Source organism: Mustela nivalis (assembly GCF_964662115.1).
Source record: "Mustela nivalis genome assembly, chromosome: 3".
Taxonomy (NCBI): domain Eukaryota; kingdom Metazoa; phylum Chordata; class Mammalia; order Carnivora; family Mustelidae; genus Mustela; species Mustela nivalis.
This window is the reverse complement of record NC_139022.1, coordinates 87,828,774-87,851,243: the sequence shown is the minus strand read 5'-3', so window position 1 is coordinate 87,851,243 and position 22,470 is coordinate 87,828,774. Positions and strand designations below refer to the sequence as shown.

General features: G+C 40.6%; 1 protein-coding gene and 1 pseudogene across 4 annotated transcripts in view; one reads left to right on the top strand and one right to left on the bottom strand.

Annotated features, from left to right (window-relative positions):
* NLN (neurolysin) overlaps nt 1-22,470 on the top strand; it is a 152,783-nt gene that overhangs the window by 65,712 nt on the left and 64,601 nt on the right. For 2 of the 3 annotated variants that reach the window (XM_082723050.1, XM_082723051.1), the window contains exons 8-12: nt 814-1,180; nt 5,735-5,936; nt 16,395-16,581; nt 16,898-17,026; nt 18,476-18,612. In XM_082723050.1, coding sequence (XP_082579176.1) covers nt 814-1,180; nt 5,735-5,936; nt 16,395-16,581; nt 16,898-17,026; nt 18,476-18,612 — 1,022 coding nt within the window. The remainder of the gene's footprint in view (nt 1-813; nt 1,181-5,734; nt 5,937-16,394; nt 16,582-16,897; nt 17,027-18,475; nt 18,613-22,470) is intronic. The other variant, XM_082723049.1, reaches the window with a different exon arrangement.
* LOC309861923 (large ribosomal subunit protein uL22 pseudogene) lies at nt 2,976-5,582 on the bottom strand (annotated as a pseudogene). Its single transcript has 2 exons — nt 5,499-5,582; nt 2,976-3,473 (listed from the first exon to the last, which is right to left on the bottom strand). The product of its transcript is annotated as a large ribosomal subunit protein uL22 pseudogene (transcript).

Below are 22,470 nucleotides of genomic sequence, written 5' to 3'. Positions count from 1 at the left end.
TCACAAATATAAGATAAACATGTATTTGGCTCTTTACGGGACCTAGCAGTGTGAGAGGCAACCCCAGAGCGTGAGGTGAAGGCAATGGCCTGAGAAGCCCTCTAAAGAGAAAGAAGGGAACTTAGGGAAGACACAAAGTGACCTAATTCTGATGAGGCCTGTAAGAGAGTAGGTGAATATAGGCAGTCAAGAGGATAACTCAGATGAGAACATGCCAATTTTAAATTAAAGTAAATTAGAGAGAAAGTGAAATAGTCAAAATTAAGCACAGTATAGAAATTGTGGTATCCATCTAAGAAGTGGAATTGCTGTATCCAAATAGACTTTCTTTATAGAGGGATTAGTGATAAAAACCCATGGCTGTTAAAGGCATTGAGCAATTTTTAGTAATAGTGATCACAGGTTGCATCTGATTTATTTTCCCTGGCTTTTTGAGGAGCCTCATCTCATTGAAGAATAATCATGTACATGAGATGGTTTCACTGTTGTTATGTTTCCTGAATTACAACATTCCGGAGTCCAAGTTCTCTGAGATAAACTTGAGCTTTGTTGATGGTGAGAGGAAGTTGTGGCTTGGTTTGGCTGGTGCTGAAAAAAACGGGAGGGCAAGGAGCCATGAAATTAATTACGGGGAAGAAAACAGCAGTGCTGTCATAATCGCGCCAGCTCTCTTTCCCTCCATCCTTTCTTCCACCCTTCCTTCCCCCCAGTTATCTACACCAAGTACTATAAAGGAGAAAGACATTGGTATATGTATGAATGTGCTTGCTCCCCAAAGCAATAAATCACTGACTTTTCCCACTTCCCTCACAGATGATTTAAGCCAGAAATTAAAACCACTGGGTGAGGCAGAGCGAGAGTTTATTTTGAACTTGAAGAAAAAGGAATGTGAAGAGAGAGGTTTTGAATATGATGGGAAAATCAATGCCTGGGATCTATATTACTACATGACTCAGACAGAAGAACTCAAGTACTCCATAGATCAAGAGATCCTCAAGGAATATTTCCCAATTGAAGTGGTCACTGAAGGCTTGCTGAACATCTACCAGGAGTTGCTAGGTCTTTCATTTGAGCAAGTGGCAGATGCTCATGTATGGAATAAAAGTGTGACACTTTACACCGTGAAGGATAAAGCCACAGGAGAAGTTCTGGGACAGTTCTACTTGGACCTCTATCCAAGGTACTGAGAATCATGTTGTTAGAAGGGACCCTAGGGATTGAATTCCTACCCAGATTAAGACTCTTGTCTTCCAGAGTTTTCTTGTATGGTTCTTGGAGTTCTATGGGAGTAAAGATGTGGGCTCTGAAGTCAGAGTGTCTGGCTCTGTCACTTACTAGGCAACTTAATGTTCCTATGCCTCCATTTCTTTATCTACATTATAGTTTTGATCAAACAGGAATATTAATTCTACCTGCTTCGTAGGATTGTAAGGATAAAACGGTTGGTTAATTATGTATAAAACATTAACTGGAAGACTACCCTGCATATAGAATTGCTTAATAAATGTTTGCAGCCATCATCATCATCTAGTTTGTGCACTGCACTTACTTAATTTAAAATTGGCCTCCAAAATATTTATTGTTCAGGTAATCTCTCTGCCTGTACTCTTCAGTCTCTGGCCACTTCCCTTAGTCCAGCTGAGAGGCAGCACAATACAGCAGGAATAGCAAAATCTTTGTAGTCATTCAAATTGAGTTGGGATGCTTAGGTGATTTAACTTAAGACTCTGTTTCCTCGTCTGTAGTGTGGGAGTGGTGATCCCTTTACAGGATTGTTTCGTGCATTAGGCTATACATACATATCTCCATGGCTAGGTAGTCAGTCACTGGGAGGAATCAAGAAAACATTGTTGTCTCTGAAACATGTGGTTAACTACAGGCTCTATAGGGCTCCATCAGCCGGGAAAGGATTTGGATCACTTCCTCTCTAGGCTGCTTTCTACAACAAAGCCAACCTGTTACAATTACCAATTCATTTTACTAAGTAGGCCACAGGAAATCCCAGTGACCAGTGACCCCCTACTTTAGTGACACAAACAAGTTTTTTTTTTTTTTTAAGATTTTATTTATTTATTTGACAGAGAGAAATTACAAGTACACTGAGAGGCAGGCAGAGAGAGAGAGAGAGAGAAGGAAACAGGCTCCCTGCTGAGCAGAGAGCCCGATGCGGGACTCGATCCCAGGACCCTGAGATCATGACCCGAGCTGAAGGCAGCGGCTTAACCCACTGAGCCACCCAGGCGCCCCAGTGACACAAACAAGTTTTTAACCCAAAGACTGGGTGACTTTGGGTGGTTACTGGGAAGGAGGCTGGATAACTGCCTCATCCAGACAGTGGACAGTGGGGCCTTATCCCAGTGTTTTATGGACTTACTTTCACTTTCAAAATGGTCTAAAAATAAGCCCTTGTCATGTAGATGTGTCTCTTTTTAGTAAGAGTGTTAGCATGCAGTTTTAAGCCAGAAATTATTTCAGGGGAAATCCTTCAGCCCTGGAATCTTTTAGAACTATCCCCAGATTCTACTTCCAGGGTCACAGATAACAGTTCTTACCACCCCAACCTGCTGTCTCCCCACCAACATAGGGTCACTTTCTTTTGCACTCTGAGATCTGGCCTTTACGAGTAGCGCTAGGATGGGAATCAAAAGCCCATCTCTTGTGAAAGTAGTGACCTACTTAATATTCACTTCCTGTCACCTTCCTGTCACTTCCTAAAAGTGAGATGGAGTAACTTGGTTTTTTCTCAGTGACTCAAAAAAGGATATTTGGAGTAGATTTAAGAAAAACCAGTTACTTTTTTTTTTTTTTTAATCACATTTCAGTGTTTATTTATTGAATACTGAAATTCTCAAACAAAACAAAGCCAAGATACTCTAATGATTCCAATATAAGATGCTTGATAGGGACATTTTTATTTTTTTTACTTTTTATTATTTTTAAATTTTGTATAGAATTTACTCCTGGGGCATAAGTTTTTATTTCTTCAGTTTCTTCTGGGATATCTTTTTCTTCTGTGTGACCTCCTATTCTGGCTTAGGAACAGTTTGATCAGTAAGAATCCTCTCAGTGCAGAAGGGAGAGCTCATGTATGGGTTAACACAACCAGGAGCCCTGTAAGTTCTACGCTGCATCTGGGGGGCACTGTTCACCAGAGAATCTACATTTAAACCCTTAAGGTACAGCATTACTCTCTCCATTTTTAAACATGTACAGTAAAAATTCAGCACTCTCTTTGGGCCACCAACCCTGTGTCCATCCCCACTCTTTGGCCTGGGCATACCTCCCAAGTCTACCGTTGTAGCGACAGAATGGCCCATACCCCTTCCACAAAGTGGTATCCTTCATATACTTGGTGGCTTCTTGGATATGCCTGCCTTTGATGCCCTGAGAAGTTTCACATATGTTCTTAAAGTGTACATGAAAACTTGAAACTCTGATTTGCATGATTTTGTAGGGTTTTCTGGGTCAAGTGACTAGCAGAACCATTTTCAGACATCACTTCAGGTCACTTAGGGGAAGAATGATAGGGACATTTTTAAAAATCACCATCATTTTATGGACAAAATATGGAAAGGTAAAATGTCAGAATAAAAAAGACTTTAAAATTAAATAAATCAAGTTTTTTCTTAAAGGAAAGATTAAAAACCCCTCAATGCCACTGACTTTTAAATCGATAGAAAGTCCTTGATTTTAAGCTATTCTTAGACTTTAAAAGTTCTCCAACTATCTCAGCCCTTGTCTGTCTAACACAGTAGCACCCATATTACTCTCAAATGAAGAATATGCTTTTTGGGGGAAAAACACTTTTTTTGGCCTTTCTTAATGTACTAAGAAGCACTAAATATAATAGAATTAACATATCCAGATTACTTTAGTTTTCCCATATTAAAAAAAAGGTATATAAATCTGTTTACCCATTTACAATCAACTATATGAAATTATTGTGGAAAGCCCTGAGTAGCCCATTGAGGCACCAATTATCACATTCAGTATATTGTTTCTGGTGTACCCATCCACAGCTTCTGTCCCCGCCTCTGTCTGCCTTCCCTTCCCGTGTCCCTGCTCAGTGCTGACTCAGCCTGTTCAGTAGATCTCATTTGTAGGTCTGGCACACACTGTGTTCCTGTCTTTCCTTCAGAAGTAGAGGATTTTTTCTGTTCCCTTGGCCTTGGCAGTGGGTTTTCTCCAATGCTTTTAGCACAACAGCGTTTCTTGCCCTCCCTCAGAGAAGCGAGGCAATGCTTCATTCCTCTGTCAAGACAGCTGCTTCCTCTCCGGGCCTGCATCAGGACTGATGCTCCAGCAGGGCATCAGCCTGCTGCCCTCTTTGTGTGCGGCCTCAGCGAGGTTCAGGGAGAAGACCCTGCACAAGGAGGCAGAACATCCTTATCTATAGTGCCCAGGGGCTCCCCGATTTCGCTGGTCCACCATGGCCTTTAACAATTTGTTAAAAGACTTCTCCTACTGGCTTCTGTAGTATTTGCCCCAGGCTAAAAAACACGCTTGTGGGGCGCCTGGGTGGCTCAGTGGGTTAAAGCCTCTGCCTTCAGCTTGGGTCATGATCCCAAGGTCCTGGGATTGAGCCCCACATTGGGCTCTCTGCTCAGCAGGGAGCCTGCTTCCCTTTTTTTTTCTCTCTGCCTGCCTCTCTGCCTACTTGTGATCTCTGTCTATCAAATAAATAAATAAAATCTTAAAAAAAAAAAACAAACACACACACACACTTGCTTCCTTGCTTCCTCTCCCCTTGGTGACATCAGTCTTAGACTATAAGTTACTTGATTGCCTTCCCATTAGTGATGAATTTAAGAAAAGTGGTGATTTGGAGATTGTGTAGCGTATTGTTGTATGGGTAGGAGCAGTGTCCTTTCTAGCTTTGTACCTCATCATAGGAAGCTGAAAAAAGCTGGTTGTTTTGTTTTGTTTTGTTTTTAATTTGAAGAGCAACAGCAGGGAAAGCAGATCAATAAGGAGTCACCGAGAAAGACAATGTAAACAAAGGTGTATATCAATCAAAACCTATCAAAGTAAAATGTTCTACCCCAAACCTGAATGTAGTACTAATCCTCTGAGGGGGGGGAGGGGATGGAAACCTGCTTCTAGAATAAAATCCAATTGCACATACCTTTTTGAGAGACCATCATTGTTTAAAAATAGACAACTTTATAGTGTAATTTTTGTTTTTCCCATGTTAACTAAAAGCATTGTGTTTCAAAAAGGCCTGACTAGTTTATATGAGGAGCACATTTAATTGTGAACACTGATTCTTCCTTCCTTGAATAAAGGGAACAACCTTATTGTCTAGTATTTGGTTTTTATCAATTCTGATTTTAAGAAAAATCTGTTCAGTAAACCAAACTATATCTTTTATTTCAAGTTTGCTTTCATACAATGTAGTATTTAGTGACACCATCTTTGAAAAAGGAAAGCAAGATCCCATCAAAGTAAACATTGGGCTCTACAATGGGTGTGGTGTATATTCTTGATTCTTACATTACAGTTTTTCCACAGAAGGAACCTTGGAGATAAAACTCGTGTGCAGTGATAGTGGGGTTTTGTCTGCACAGTTTTAGCTTGTCCATTTTAATATAATGACCTACTTTCTCAAGGGTGGATTACGTGTTTCAAAGCATCCTCTGGTATCAAATAAGGCTTCGTGATTGAGAGAGGTCACAGCAGTGTTGTTGCTACAGAAGAATGTTTCTATCTCACCAGTGATGCTTCTGGTTCCCAGGGAAGGAAAGTACAACCATGCAGCCTGCTTTGGTCTCCAGCCTGGCTGCCTCCTCCCTGATGGGAGCCGAATGATGTCTGTGGCCGCCCTTGTGGTGAACTTCTCGCAGCCAACAGCAGGCCGGCCCTCTCTCCTGAGGCACGATGAGGTGCGGACCTACTTCCATGAATTTGGTCATGTCATGCATCAGATTTGTGCACAGGTGAGTGATTTTTTTTTTTTTTTTTTTTTAATCTTAAACCTACCAGTTGTTTCCCGGCTTTTTATTTTTACTACTGCTTTTCGGTTCCTCCCCTTCACGTTTTTTCAGAAGCTGAACATGCTCAAGAATCTCATAGGCGGGGCGCCTGGGTGGCTCAGTGGGTTAAGTGTCTGCCTTCAGCTCAGGTCAGGATCCCAGGGTCCTAGAATCTCATAGGCCTTCTGTAAAAACAAAATTTTTCTTACTTCTCTTACATAGCATATTTTTTGCTCAGAAGTTAATCCCTGATGAAGGGTCTTCATTGAATACCACCTATGAAGAAAGAAGATTATCACCAAGCCTTATACTCTGCTTTTTTCATTTTATTCTTTTCTTCTCCATAGGATTAAGTGTAACATTCACAGATAAACTGTGCTATAATCTCTCTTTTCTGCTTGTTAATGCTTTGTTTAGTTGAGTGGTTTTTAACTCTCTCAGACTCTGCTCCTTTTTTTTTTCCCAAGATTTTATTTATTTATTTGACAGAGAGAGAAATCACAAGTAGGCAGAGAGGCAGGCAGGGGGAGGGGGAACAGGCTCCCCAATGAGCAGAAAGACTGATGCAAGGCTCCATCCCAGGACCCTGAGATCATACTTCAGCTGAACTCAGGAGGCTTAACCCACTGAGTCACCCAGGCGCCCCCAGACTCTACTCCTTTTTTAATAATAAATATGTTGAAACACCTCCCATGAGTAGCCTCGAATTAAAATCATAGATAACATAGTATAACCATGTGGAAAATTTGTCCAGAAGGGTGTATGTGTGTGCAGTGCATTGCAACTGATTTGTAATGCAGTTCAGTAAACTAGGGCCACACTATTCGAGGATAATCCATATGAGCTTGTTGGTATCTGACGTAAGAAAACATTGAGTTAGTAGTTCCATCAAACAGTTTGGAAAACTGATATTAACAGAAATGGAGGAACAGTTTTCCAGATTTGAAATCTCTGTATATCTCTAAAGGCAAACATTTTAATAAGAAGCTTTTTGTTAGAATAGGGTTTTTTTGTTTTGTTTTGTTTTGTTTTTGTTTTTGTTTTTGTTTTTGTTTTAAGATTTTGTTTATTTGACAGAGAGATCACAAGTAGGCATAGGGGCAGGCAGAGAGAGAGGAGGAAGCAGGCTCCCCGCCGAGCAGAGAGCCCAACGCGGGGCTCGATCCCAGGACCCCTAGATCATGACCCGAGCCAAAGGCAGCGGCTTAACCCACTGAGCCACCCAGGTGCCCCAGAATAGTTCTTGATTTACAGAAAAGTCGCAAAGATAGTACAAAAATTGCCCACATACACCCTTACCCTGTTTCCTCTACTGTTAAAGTCTAGTATTACTGGAACAAATTTGTCACAACCAAGAAGCAAGTATTGCTGCAGTACTCCTAACTAGACTCAGCACTCCATTTGGATTTTACTCATTTTTCCCTAACCGCCTTTCTCCATACAGAGAATATTTTTAGTTGATACAGTGTCCTCGCTGAACATAAACACCATTTTTATGTTTTCCCAATAGATGCCTGGACATGGCTCCGTAGTAAGACATAATGAAGTCTTCATTAGGATTAACCCTGAATTTAGCAGTGAAAACTACAGACTGATAAATTTGGTTTGTGTTGTCAGCCAAGCCCTAGACTGGTATTGCCAACTGTCTTGGTTCAAGTTGCTGTAGTAGAATATCATAGCCTGAGTGGCTTAGAAGCAGCAGAATTTTATTTCTCAGTCAGTTCTGGAGGTTACAAGTTCAGAATCAAGGTGCTGGCAGTCTTGGTATCTGGTAGGAACCTGCTTTCTGGTTCTGAGACAGTGCCTCTCACTATGTGGTTACATGGTGGAAGGGTGGGGGAGCTCCTTAGGATCTTTTTTATAAGGACACTAATCCCATTCATGGAGGCTCTCCCGTCATGACCGAATACCTCCCAAAGGCCTCATCTCCTATCATCACATTGGGAAATAGGTTTCAACATATGAATTGGGGGGAACAGAGACATTCTATATTGGTCGATAGCACAAGTGGTGACATGATTTTCCAAAATGGTGAATGTTTCTTGGGAAAGTTACGAGCAAAAAAGCAATCTTGCTTTGATTTACATAGGTGATCCCCATAGTTAAGAGTCCTGGAAATTGGGGCACCAGATGGTTCAGTCGGTTAAGCGTCTGCCTTCGGCTCATGTTGTGATCCCAGGGTCCTAGGATCAAGCCCCACATCAGGCTCCCTGCTCTGTAGGGAGGCTGCTTCTCCCTCTCCCTCTGCCTGCCTCTCTGCCTACTTATGATGTCTCTGTCTGTCTCTCTCTCTCTAATAAATAAATAAAATTGTAAAAAAAAATAGTGTCGGAAATTAAAACTGGGTACAAAATACTTTACAGAAATATGTGCAGTGGAGTTAGTTAAAACCCAGGCTCACTTAATTAAAGACTTTTTACTTAGGTGAATGTCCAGTAGGACATACGAATGGCATGCAGCATATGGGACAATTTTTTTTGTCCTGACATGTGCAGTTCATTCCTAGACATCTCATGTCCCTGGCCTCAGAATAGCCCCTAATCGTTGTAATAACCAAAAATGTACCCACTCAGTTCCAAAATACTACAGTCACTATTGTTAAAAAACTGTTTAGTTCTTTCAAACCTTTTATCCTTACATTCTAGTGTTTCCATGTTTTTTTAAACATATAGCCATTTTTGTCCTGTGTTTAATCCAAGGAAAGGAAATCTTCCAGAACAACCTAAATTTTCTTTCTTACACAGTTTTAGAGTACTTTCAGCTATAGGGTTTCTGAAATATTTATTTTTAATCTGCGTCCATTCTATGGCCGCTTCCCGTAGTTAGGCTAAGTCTAGTTTCCATCTTTCTAAAATATTTTTATGAGCAATTTAGAAAAGTCAAATACCTTTTTAAATTTCAGACTTTTCGGGATGCCTGGGTGGCTCAGTTCGTTAAGCACCTGCCTTCAGCCCAGGTCGTGATCCCAAGATCCTGGGATCAAGTCCCACATCTGGCTCCTGGCTCAGCAGAGAGCCTCCTTCTTCCCCCACTCTGCCTGCTGCTCTTCCTGCTTGTGTTCCCCCTCTCTGTTAAATGAATAAATAAAATCTTTTAAAAATAAATAAATAAATAAATTTCAGACTTTTGGAATATTATTTAGATTATCCAAGATCCAGTTATATATTTGCACACACATAAACTACTGCCTGTTTTTAGAATAGTAGATCTTTTTGGATATGAGGATTGTCTGAAAGTCTGATTTAGGCTGGGGATACCTCTTCTAGGAAAATGTACATACATCTCATATACTCAGAGTTTTACACGGGTCTCCAAAGGGCTCACAGATTCCTTGAAGCCCAGACCATAATGAATTTCAAATTAAAGATCTCCCAGGTTAGAGCAGTTTCCTCCTTATTTGTATATGGATGATCAGCTAATGATTTCACAAGAAGGTAACTTGGTGTCTTGATCACACTTATTAAGATAATAGTGATTCTTGGGTAGTAGGGTTTTCGGTGCTCTTCCTGTGTGTTCTTGTTTTCAGAACAGTCCTCTTTGAACCTGAGTATCGTATGCTTACCATGTGCTCATAATGTATTTCTCTACCACTCTGTTATTCTCATGATCTTTTATGTTATTTTTGATCCTTTGAGATGGCCATTTAATGCTGGAAAATAATGTTCCTGGTGTTATGCCCTTTTAGAGCTCTTTGACTCATGACTGAAATACCTAAACTCTATGAAAAATAATATATACATTAATCAGTATATATACTGATATGCTGGTGACAGTATATATGGAGATGATAGTGTTTGTATATGGTGTCTCTGTCTTGAAACAGGGGGCTATATTCAATTCTTACAGTTTGCCTAACTTCCTCCATGAACACCAGATGTATCATGTAGTTAAATAGTATCTGGTACAATGCCTTGATTGGTCATCTCCTCCTGAGATTATCTGTGAAAAATATTTTTTGTCTATTCTTTCAAATGTACTGTAATGTTTTAAGAACTTTTAAAGATATAAACATTGAATTACTATGTTGTACCCCTGAAACCAATATAATATTGTATGTCCACTACAGCTCAATTAAATCTTATTTCTTTTTTAAGATTTTATTTATTTATTTGACAGAGAGAGTGAGAGAAAGGGGGAGCAGCAGAGGGAGAAGGGAAAAGCAGACTCCTTGCTGAGCAGGGAGCCTGATGTGGGGCTCGATCTTAGGACCCTGAGATCATGACTTGAGCCGAAGGCAGATGCTTAACCATCTGAGCCACCCAGGCACCCCATATTTGAAAATTTTTAAAAGAACTTTTAAGTTCATCATATAGGGAACCAATAATCAGTACTTTTGTCTCAAAAGTAGTAGGCACAGAATCACTTTTCTGCAGCTTTATAATAATTTCACAACCTTTTGTATTGACCTAAACTGGGTGGTAGTGAATAAGAAGCTTAATAGCTTCTGTGTTTAGTAATACTTCTAACTTCTCCAAGAAATACATAGTGAATTAAATATTTGCCGTACAGGGGTCCCTAGGTGGCTAGTCAGTTTAAGTGTCTGACTCTCGATTTTGGTCCAGGTGATGATCTAAAGATTGTTTGATTAAGCCCCGCATCAGCCTTTGCACTGGGTGAGGAGCCCGCTTGAGATTCTCTCTCTCAAAAAAGAAAAAGTTCCCTCTCTCCATCTGCCCCTCCCTTCCTCTCTCTCTTTCTCTCCTTTAAAAAAAAAAAAAATTGACATACACGTCTACTAGATTGATTTTTAGATATAGCAGCTCAGTGTCTGGGTTCCCCACTTTGGTATTGTGCAAGTGTGATGACCAGAAGAGCTCGTTGGAGCTTGTCATAGCAATATTTAAATGTGGCTGCCAGAACATCCAGTTTTCAAACATGTAGGTGCACTAGTTCAATACGTCTACTATTTCAACATTCAGGAGATGAGTTTCACTTATATTTGCTTGTATTAATACTATGGGGCATATAATTTTGAAGATAGCAATCAAAAGGTAGCATCTCTAGTATCTGTTCCTGTTTCTTGACTTTACTGTGGTCTGAGCTCTCCGTAATCACTGGCCTTTTGAACTTTGCTAGAAAAGAATAGTAATGCTTTTTAAAAGCTTCCATAATGATGTCTGAGTTGGTGTGCACATTAGGAGTAGTGAGTTGTGGACTGTTAGAGATAATTATTTTAAAGATCATTATTTTAAAGTGCTCCTGGTGGCACAGTTGGTTAAGTATCCAACTCTTGGTTTCAGCTCAGATAGCGATGTCATGGTTGTGAGATCAAACCCCGCATGGGGCTCTGCTCACAATGGAGTCTGCTTGAGATTCCCTCCACACTCCTACATGTGTGTGCGCTGTCCCTCACCCTCAAATAAATAAACAAATAAATAAATAAATCAGTGCCTTCCATTCATTAGTTCAGTATTTCCTAGTTCAGTATTTCCTGAAGTAGATTTACTAACCTACTTCTCTTATTAAACTGTTGTTATTCCTCCCATTTCCATGTAGAGAAGACTGAGACTCAGGAGGGTTGAATGGTTCGCCCACGATCTGATGGTCGTGCTCTTCACCACCCTATGGCCTATAACCACTTTTGTGCTCTCAGTCTCATGCTCTAGAGACCACACTGTGTCTTGTGGTTGGAATTTGATCATCCAAGCATGTATTCCTGTCAGACAGACATTTTTCTCCTCAGCCTCTTGACGGACATTCCCTCTAAATCAACCACATGTAAGCATATGTGGAATGAATGAATTTATCTTGTTCCACGTTTCCCTCTGTGTAGGGTGACCTTTCTGTTTCAGCCTTCTAGTACAGTAAACACTTACCAACAAGCTTGTTGCCTCTGCTCCCTTTCCCCACCCCTGCATGGTTCTTTGAGATTCCATCATCAGTGTTAGAAGTGATTTCTTTCAGGATCTCTTATTTGTTATTTTACGCATTTGTGTGTTTATTTCCTTATATGAGCACACATGTACACAAAACTAACACTTGATGTCAGCTCCGGTCATGATCTCAGAGCCGCAGGCCCTCTGCTGGCCGTGGAGCCTGCTTAAGATTCTCTCTCCCTTTTCTTCTGCCCCTCCCCGCTATCCTACCTTCACCACCACCTCCCCCGACCACTCTCACATGCGAGTTCTCTCTCTCTCTCTCTCTAAAAAAAAGGCAGTATTTAAGACCGCTGCAGATTGTCTTTTAAATTATGGTGGTGATACAGATCTGCCGAACTATGGGGCTGCTGTGAAGATTAATAAGCAAGTTAGCAAAGTGTTCTTCAGGGTCTCTTTACTACTATTATTACTTCCATTGATGGGTAGGTGTATATGAAGTTAAAAGTATGAACTTTAACCCTCTATTTGTGGCAGAGTCTGGGAGACAGTGGCACTTTTCTTTTTTTGATGCTTTGTTACATAAACTTCTGAGCATCCCTGGATTTAGGGGTAAATCAGACAAGTCAGGCTATGAAATGACTGCTAGGAAATCAACAGGGGGGTCACCTTACACAGCCAGAATCCATTCTCCTGGGGCCTTTTCTTTTTCTAAACACAGTACACTTACCGATTTCAGCAACTGCTTTTTCTTTGAGTTGGGATGTGGAATCATGAATATAAAACTTCTGTTGCAACCCCTAAAAGCATTCAGTCACTTCATTAGAACAATAATCCATTAAGACTTCGGTCTTTATATACACCAAAAGCTCACATGACTTTTGAGCTCCAGTTTGTATAATTTTGCTCTAGCTCCTGTTGTGTTATCTAAATTGAGAAGTTAATCTCTATAGCATCAAGTGATCTCTTGTAAAAATTTTATGTATCCTATTGTCTGTTAAAAAGTAATGATGAAAATTCTCATTGTTTTAGACAACTTTCTTCCTCTCAAGAAATTATAACCAAACAGAAATTTGAGTGTACATTGTTTTCTAGGCTTTTATTGTCAGGACATTTCTTACAGCGTTAATGCTCTAAAACTTCATGAGATATCACCTGCAGAATGATTTGTTAATCAGATTACTTTTGTTTATTTCACAATGCTCTGCTTTATCTGGGAGGTATATTAACATCAGTGGTTACTTTAGCCTGGAAGCTACTATATATTCAACACCTTCAAATTGTTCTTGTGGGAAACTACAGAAAGGACTTTTGAGGGTACTTTGGAACCTACAGTTTAAAACGAGGGAGTAGTGTTTGCCGGCTGGTCAACAGTGAGTAATCATTCAGCAGTCATGCTGTTTTGAGTGTCAGACCCCCAGCAGGCTAGTGGATCCTAAGGCCTGTTCAGGGTTTCTTTGTAGACTTACACAGTAGCTGACTGTGGGTTCCTTTCTTTTCAGAATTTAGTTGTTTGCTGGAAATTGAGCTTTTGAATTTCCTAGGTTCTTTGTCCTCCTCATTTGAAAAATATTTAAATGATACTGCTCAAAGGGCACACAGAGAAACAGCATGACTGACTTTCGGGAAATTAGTAAGCAGTAGGGTTATTTTTAGCTTCTACTCCTTGCAAACATTTCCTTTTGTTCTTTAGAAGACATTGTTGATCTGTTCATTCATCACTATGCTCTCTCCCCACACCACCCGAAGGCTTTGGACAGAATAAGCCCTCTCTTCTCTACTCTGAATGACATAACTGCGTTAATTTTTATTTTATTCAATTTTAGCTCATGAGTTATTCATTTGTTCATGTTTTTCTAGGTTCTGAAATACCACCGCCGCTCCAAACACACACACACACACACACACATTTTGTTATTTGGGGTTGGTTTGCACCCCCATATGCAAATGCTGACCAAAAAATATTCACCCAAGCAAAGTATAGAAAATGTATATTTTTGTCAAAATAATTGTAAAGTAGTGACTGATGGTGTGATTTATTTGCCTTTGTTAGCTCTATGAGTACTTATCTAAAAACTGTAGTCCTTAGAAAATTGTGCAGTTAGTATGCCAGAATCCGGAGTGTGGGAAAGGTGGTTACAACGACTGACCTTGACACCCAGCCTTAGGTCTGATCCTTGAAGCATCGTCCAGTAGAGAGAGGAAGTAGGATTTCTTTGGAAGTACAACTGAAACCTCAGGCAAATTTGATATAAGACTTTTCTACTTTAGATAATGCCCAGGAGGATTTAGTCCCTTCGGAACATCCTAATTTAACCTTTTATGGTTTTCATTTTTCTTGTAAGTTAGAGAGGCATTGTAGTGGTTGTGGTTCAAACCGTGGGTCTGGAGTCAGACCACCTGGTTTCAAATCCTAGTTCTCCAGTGAATCTCAGTGTGTTTCAATTTCCTTATCTCAAAACAGATATGTACAGTATGTACTTCATACAATAGTTTTGGAGTCGGAATCAGATATCCATGTAATGGGCCTAGCATAGTGCCTTGAGTGGTGAAGTCTCAATAGGTGTCGGCTGTTATGATTATTTTATCACTTTGTTTTATCTAAGTGTAGGATGTTTGTTATTTTAGAAGATTATATACCAGAAAGAGGCAAAATATTCAGTTTTCAGGAACCCTTGCCTCTTTCCTGTAAGAATTTTTTACCGGGATGTCCTCAATGCAGGTGGCCTAATTCCAGCACCTAGTGCATTTCATTCCCCTTGGCCCTTCAGGATTTGCAGCTCTTCGTATCTAGAATCAGCGCAATCATAATAGGAAGTCAAGCAAAACATTTTTTTGCATAAAGAGGGAAAGGCAGAATGTGAAATGGCCTAGACATCTGTGCTTCTGCCCTGGGCCAAAAGCAGAATCTTTCTCTGCTGCTGATTCTGTATCCCATCTGCTCCCTCCTCCTGGTGCTTAAGCCCTTCTTCCTTTCCCTTCCCTGCAGAGCCCCAGGGACGATGAAGTCAGGGAGGGCTGCGGTGTCAAACATCTGAAGAGGGAAACAGGACAGAGGTTCAGGGAGAGACAACACAACGCCAGCCCCCATCCCACAAATGACCCAGTTGGTTTAATGCTAAATCTCCTTTGCCAGTGTCAGCTTTATAGAAGTTCTGTGGATGGGGTGCAGGTTTGAAAACATCAGCTGCTCTCGTGAATTTCCCTCTTTCTAAAGATCAAGAGCTTTCCTGACTCAACAACTTGCTAAAGTTCACTTAACAAAAAAAAAAAACAAAACTTTTTTTTAACTCTTAGCCCACACCCTCAGAATAAGTCCTTTATTTTTACAAGAGATGCTTTAACTTCTGAGCATCCTTTGTTTGTCCAGGAAATGATAGCTGCATTTCACTCACCCCCACTAGCCAGCTAATCCATGGCTCTGACTCCCATTGAAGTGGCTTCTACCCTGAGAGGTCTGGCTAGGCTTTCTACTGCGCAGTTTTCTTAGAATCATGTATCTAAAATTTAGAACACAAAACATAATACATGCAAAGGATACCTGTCTGCAGTGTTGTCATTTAACTCTTTGATTTTGATTGAAACTTGAGTAGTTAAATAGTAGAGTGATGGGGCGCCTGGGTGGCTCAGTAGGTTAAGCCGCTGCCTTGGGCTCGGGTCATGATCTCAGGGTCCTGGGATCGAGTCCCGCATCGGGCTCTCTGCTCAGCAGGGAGCCTGCTTCCCTCTCTCTCTCTGCCTGCCTCTCCGTCTACTTGTGATTTCTCTCTGTCAAATAAATAAATAAAATCTTAAAAAAAAAAAAATAGTAGAGTGATGAGTGCCCCAGAAAGGCATGTACTGAATAAACAAAGGGAAGCAAACAGAAAAGAGAAGTAGGGAGAAATTGTCTTAAATCTACTCATTTTTAATGGAAATTTTTTTTTTTTTTACTCTTTTTACTTCCAAAGCTTAAGGCTAGTAGTTTCAACTCATACTGATTTTTGTTTTCGGTTATGTTTCCTGATGATTGTTCCACGTTTGTCTATGATTCAAAAGAATGAAATACTAATTTAACATAGAGTCCCGATGGTTATTTTTCAGGTTGCTTGGCCTCTGCTTTTTGCTTTCATTTAAATTTTAAGTTATCCTAACCCTTTATTCAAAGAGACAGTTGACTCTGATTCTGACTTAAGATTTACAGTCTTTTTTTTTTTTAAAGATTTTATTTATTTATTTGACAGACAGAGATCACAAGTAGGCAGAGAGGTAGGCAGAGACAGAGAGAGGAGGAGGAAGCAGGCTCCCCGCAGAGCAGAGAGCCCAATGTGGGGCTCGATCCCAGGACCCTGGGATCATGACCTGAGCTGAAGGCAGAGGCGTTAACCCACTGAGCCACCCAGGCGCCCCAGGATTTACAGTCTTTTTTTTTTTTTTTTTTTAATATTTAAGTAATCTCTGTACCTACTGTGGGGCTCGAACTCACAATCCCCAAGATCAAGAGTCGCATGCTCTCCCGACTGAGCCAGCCAGGTGCTCAAGTTTTAGAGAGTCTTAATTATGATTCATCACATACATAGTTTTCATTTAGTGCTTTAAAAAAGAGATGCCTATGTTTGCTTCCTAGACCGATTTTGCACGATTTAGTGGAACAAATGTGGAAACAGACTTTGTAGAGGTGCCATCACAAATGCTTGAGAACTGGGTATGGGACATGGATTCCCTCCGAAGACTGTCAAAACATTATAAAGATGGAAGCCCCATTATGGATGATCTGCTTGAAAAACTTGTTGCTTCCAGACTGGTCAACACAGGTATGACTTGCAATTTTAGAAAAGGAAAATACATTATTAGAATTGCTCGAGAGAGAATTGTTGGCCTCTTCTGTAGAACGCATCTCCCCTTTAGTAATAATGGTACACTCAGGGTGCTAACCTGGGGAGGGAAGACAGCTAACTATACTGGGATTGTGTCCAAGAAAACAAAATCCATCTCCTTTTAAATAAGATACCTGCTCCTATTTTGCAGTGTGTACTGCAGCCATCAGTTTTTGACATCTTTGATCTTGGGATACTAGAACACATAGTTCTCTCTTACCCAAAACATGCTAGAACATTCTTCTGTTACTAGGCCTTCTGACCTTGCGCCAGATTGTTTTGAGCAAAGTTGATCAGTCTCTGCACACGAACGCATCGCTGGACGCCGCAGGTGAATATGCCAAATACTGCTCAGAGGTTCTCGGTGTCCCAGCTACTCCAGGTATGTAAACACCAGGACCCGAGTTCATTTGTTCTGTCAGGCATAGGGTATCCTCCTACCAGCCCTGCCAGGGAAGGTAGAGTTTGTCAGGCAGCTTACCTCATGTCCTTTGTTTCTGATTCCTCTAATCAGGCCCTGACTTTGAGATAAGCTTACTATGTCCATAGGACTTATCCGGTCCAAACGTGCCTGGAGGACAGGTGGCGCCCGCTTTGCAGCATTTTAGTGTAATCAGGCCTAAGCAATTGGCCTCCACCCCAGAGCAGAGAACGCCCTTCACATTTGGCCCCACCCACCTGGCTCCTCCCTCTCTGTGTACCAGGACTTCCCAGTGATTTCACTAAGAAATTGGCAGAAGGGGCCCTTTCAGAGAGAAGCACAAACTTCTGCCTTGTCTCTCTTTTTGGTTCTCAGATCAGTTAAAGCGGTGTAACTAGCACTTTCTAACCTGGCATTCGTGTGGGTGGGTGGGTAAGGTACACACATGCGTGTTCATGTTTATAGTTATATACTCTAAGCCAACATGTAGTTATTCCTGTGTACGGAGTTTGGTAAGGAAACTTTTTTTCCAACAACGAAGTCGTTGTTTAAATGTATCCATCACATTTATAGTGACACTGAAGGTCAGAAGAGTTAACAGAGTCTGTTCAAGCTCCTCACTTCCTTTTGTGATCTGTTTATAGTAGACCATAGAACAAGTTTGTGCCTGAGGCCACTTTGACAAAAATCCTTTTTAAAAGTAGCCCTAGAGGTAGATTGTGTTGGTAAAACAATTTTAGCTTTTTAATTTTATATATTTTTTAGAGATTTTCTTCAATTTTTGACGGAGAGGAGCACAGAGAGAGAAAGAACACAAAAACGGGCGGGGGGGGGGGTGGGAGAGGGAGAAGCAGGCTTCCCACCGAGCAGAGAGCCCAATGTGGGGGCTCGATCCTAGGACTCTGGGATCAGAACCTGAGCTGAAGGAAGATGCTTAATGACTGAGCCACCCAGGCGCCCCCTTTTTGGCTTTTTAAAGAAAGAGTTATTTTTCGGTAATTATGAACCTACAGTAAGTGCCATTCTGACACATTTTTAGATACGAAGAGGTGTGACAAAGAGTAGGCTTACAATTAGAGTATCTATAAGAAGCGAGTGTCTGGGGAATAAGAAAGGACTGAGTTCTGAAATAGTGAGCTATCTGGTGGGTGTGGACAAAGCTCTGAAACTATTGTTAGGCATTCCAGAGCTTAGGGCCGAAACCATCTCCGAGGTTGAGTCATCACAGCAGAGACATTTGTAAACATCTTGGCAAAGGGTAGGTAAACCCAGGGAGTACTACAGGTAGGATCCTGCTTGCCTCTTCTCCCCAGCATCTATCTGCACTCCCCATAGGGAAACTTTAGCCAGCTGATGACCTGATTATTAACACTGGCCATCACATTGATTGAAACGTATCTTTCTTTAAAGGCACAAATATGCCAGCCACTTTTGGACATTTGGCAGGGGGATATGATGGCCAATATTATGGATATCTTTGGAGTGAAGTATTTTCCATGGACATGTTTTACAGCTGTTTTAAAAAAGAAGGGATAATGAATCCAGAGGTATTGTATTTTCTTCTCTCCTTTTGTTAATCTCGCAATTGCTCCCTCCCCTTTAATTCCTAGTGTAAAATATTTATTACACCTGGATTTTAGAGTAAGAGATTTGGTAACAGCTTATAACTTTTAAGTCTTGCATCTTTTCATATCAAACATCATGAGGTTACAGTGCACAAGTGATTAATCCTATACATTAAAAAAAAAAAAACCTACTGCATTTTCTTGCTTATTAACATTCCAATATATTGCATAATTAAAATTCAAAGCTTTGTTTATGCATTTGAGCGTTTGTAGCAGCTAGTTTTGACATGTGCCGTACAATGTTTTCGTTTTATAGGAGGTTGGGAAAGAAAGGTAAACTCCTTCCTGATAGAAACGGTCTCGTATGTTCTAATATTCTCTACACAGTTTCTTTATACATTTTCTGTGGGTGGTACCCTTTCTCAGTGGCTGGCATACCCCACCTACTATGTAGTTTGTAACCCAAATGCCTCTGAGTAATTTAAGCTGCTTCATTAACCTGAGCCATTCCTTTCTGTGTACAGTGAACTGACTGCCAGGTGGCTACAAGCCAAACTTTCCTGAGTTACAGTCCCCCATTCTCCACTCTTGTTGAAGACTCAGCTGTCAGATTATTTCTAGGGCTGATACATTTTCCAGTGTGCTTTTTATTCTGTTTGATTCAGAAACTAGAAGAACAAATTATCAAAATCAGGCTCCTTGTGCTTATTTTAGCCAACTGGTTGGTTCCCCCCAAATTTTCATGTTTCTGAATTGCATAGGGCCTCAACATATATGCTGAAATACATTGCTGTAATTTAGACCACCCTCCCCTTCCCAGCTCCCCCAAAAAACCCACCTCAGGAGCACCTACACTATACACTAGCCTTTCCAATCACACTGTCTTCCATCCCACCCTACCCAGCTCTTAAGTCACTGGATGCCTTCTTCCATTCCCTGGCCAACCTCTTACACTCGTCAGCCACTGACTGTTCTCGTAAATATCTTGACTTCTGCATGACCTTCAGTCAAGTGCCCAGCCCTGGATTCCTCCACCATTTCACTTAGAGATGGTGTCCTTGGAATTCAGAGATTTCCCAAGAAGATCCTATGAGTCCAATAACATGCCCCCATACACAGTCATCCTATTCAACCTGTCTGAATACCCAGTGTTCCTCTGCCATCCTGCCCACCTCCCTTATTGAGCTCCCCTGAGTCTCTCACTACCTCTTTGCTCTCCATGAAGAAAAGCAAGACTATCAAGACTGAGTACTTCATCTTCTTTTTCTCCTCGTATACTTCAGTACTTCTTGCCTTCTGTCTCAGGGATGTCTGTCATACCAAACCTTACTGGCTTGCCACCTTGGAAAAAAACTGGGGTTATTGATACTGACTCTGACAGCCCTATTGCCCTATTGCTACTCGTTGTTCTTCCTTTTATAGCCTAATTTCTCGCTGTAAGAAACAGTCTTGGCAAACCTCTTTTATCTGGTTTTTGCCTCCACTAACTGAACTGGAAAGTTACTCTCTCTCCAGAGTTACCACTGATGAATGACCCAGTTGCCAACTTCCAAGGGCCCTTACCTATCATTTTCTTTCTTCTTTGTTTGTTTGTTTGTTTGTTTGTTTTTTCCTACTTGTTATTCCTCTCCTTGTTCACAGTCTTTAGCATAACCATCAAATCCCTTCCTTACTTCCCAGAACTCTGTGTGTCAGCCTGATTTCTGTGTTCCTATAGGTCTTTGCACCTTCACAAATTTGTTCATTCTCTTTCTTCCACCTTAAGTGTGTGCCTTCTTGTCTATGCCTCTTAAAATTTTGCCATCCTGAAAGGCCCTATTCAAATGGCCACTCACTTATGAAATCTTCCAATCATTCCAGCCACAAATGGCCTTTCCATTTTTTGGAGAGCAGAATGGACTTGGGCATAAGAAGAGGGCTTCAACAAGTTTTTTCCTATGTCTGGAATTTTTTTTTTTAAGATTTTATTTATTTATTTGACAGACAAAGATCACAAGTAGGCAGAGAGGCAGGCAGAGAGAGAGGAAGAAGCAGGCTCCCTGCTGAGCAGAAAGCCTAGCTTCGTTTGATAACTTGATTTAATATTTAAATATTAAATATTTTTCTGTGCTTTTTGTGGAGCTTTTCCTTATTTTTACAAAGAACACATATTACTGCAGAAGTCAGAAAACGATAATTAAAGAGACACAAGGTCTTGTTATATAAAGGTATGATTATGACCTGTTACTAGCTCTTACTAGTTGGTGAGGCTTCTTGGAATAAGTGCTACAATACCTTTTTTCAGTTAAGCTTTCTCACTCACCTCCTCTGTGCTTCCACTCACACGGCCACATCTCCAGGACCCTCCACCTCTTCCATCTGTCAAGGTAACAGCCAAAGTGCAGATCCCAGTGGACCCCAGGGAACGTGCAAGGCCAGCAGATTCAATCCCTGCCACTATGCTTCTATGTACTTCCTCTTATTCTCAGGCTCCACAGCTTGGCAGGCAGCCAGACTACTAGTAATTTAGCCCAGGGACCTGGGCTGAACTTGGAGAAAGCAAAATTCCCAACAACTTGCAATTGTTGCCTTGTAATGTTAAAAACAGTTTTCAGTTTTACTATGATTCTGGATTCAGCACTGCTGTATATTACTCATTTTATGCCATGAAGTTCACTTTAATCCCTTCCTTTCTCTTTCATATCAAATACTCTGAGATAGCATGTCATTTCTTGCCCCCCTGATATCATAATAGTATTGAATCTGGCTCCAGTGACCAAGGGGAATCCCTTTGCACCCTACCCTCAAACTCTTCCCTGCCATGGCAGATACTAGAACAGATTTTTTTTTTTTTTTAAGATTTTATTTATTTATTTGACAGAGAGAGAAAGAGACAGATACATTACAGGTAGGCAGAGAGGCAGGCAGAGAGGGGTAAACAGGCTCCCTGCTCAGCAGAGAGCCTGATGCGGGGCTCGATTCCAGGACCCTGAAATCATGACCTGAGCTGAAGGCAGAGGCTTAACCCTCTGAGCCACCCAGGTGCCCCTAGAACAGATTTTTAAATAGCCGTTTTGCTCCTTACTACAGTGTACTGTTTGTCTGGTTTTGTTTGCTTTATTTTTTTTATTTTTTATTTTTTTTTTTGGCAAATGTTTGCTTTAAAGTAATACCTGATTAACAAAATTCAAATACCCACTTATTTAAAGTTAGTATTTGAGACAGTAATCCCATTCAAGGGAAAAAAAAAATCAGTCATTATTATAGGTTTGTTGTGATGAAGAGAAAGAATTTTTTAAAGTTTATATGTTTACTTATTTTTAGTAATCTCTACATCCAACATGGGACTTGAACTCACAACCCCAAGATCAAGAGCTGCATGCTCCTCCAACTGAGCAGCCAGGTGCCCCGAAAGAATTTTTATATTATAAGGAAATAGTGAATTTGATCTGAAGTCGTGGGTATCAGAGCAATCATCCAGACTTCGTTGTCTCAAGGCCCTCACCCTCCCTAGTATGATTTATGGTTTTTTCCTCATCATTGAGTTCTGCTATATTTTCTAGAATTGCAAAGTTTTCAGTAGGAAGGGCCCAGTTATTATTGCCGAAAAGCACAGTGAGTTAAAAAGACTGTTTCCCAAAGCCATTATAAAAATTGTATAATAATAAGAATAAATAATAGACTCTAGAAACTTTCAGTAAGAAACCACAACAAAAGCAAGCAAACAAATAAAAGGACATCTTGAAAGGAAGGAGAATTAGACTATCCTTAGATTTCTTAATATGCATCACAATTCAGTATATATTGGTGCTACTGTAGCTACATAGGTTGACACCTTTTTTTTTTTTTCTTAATTGAAAT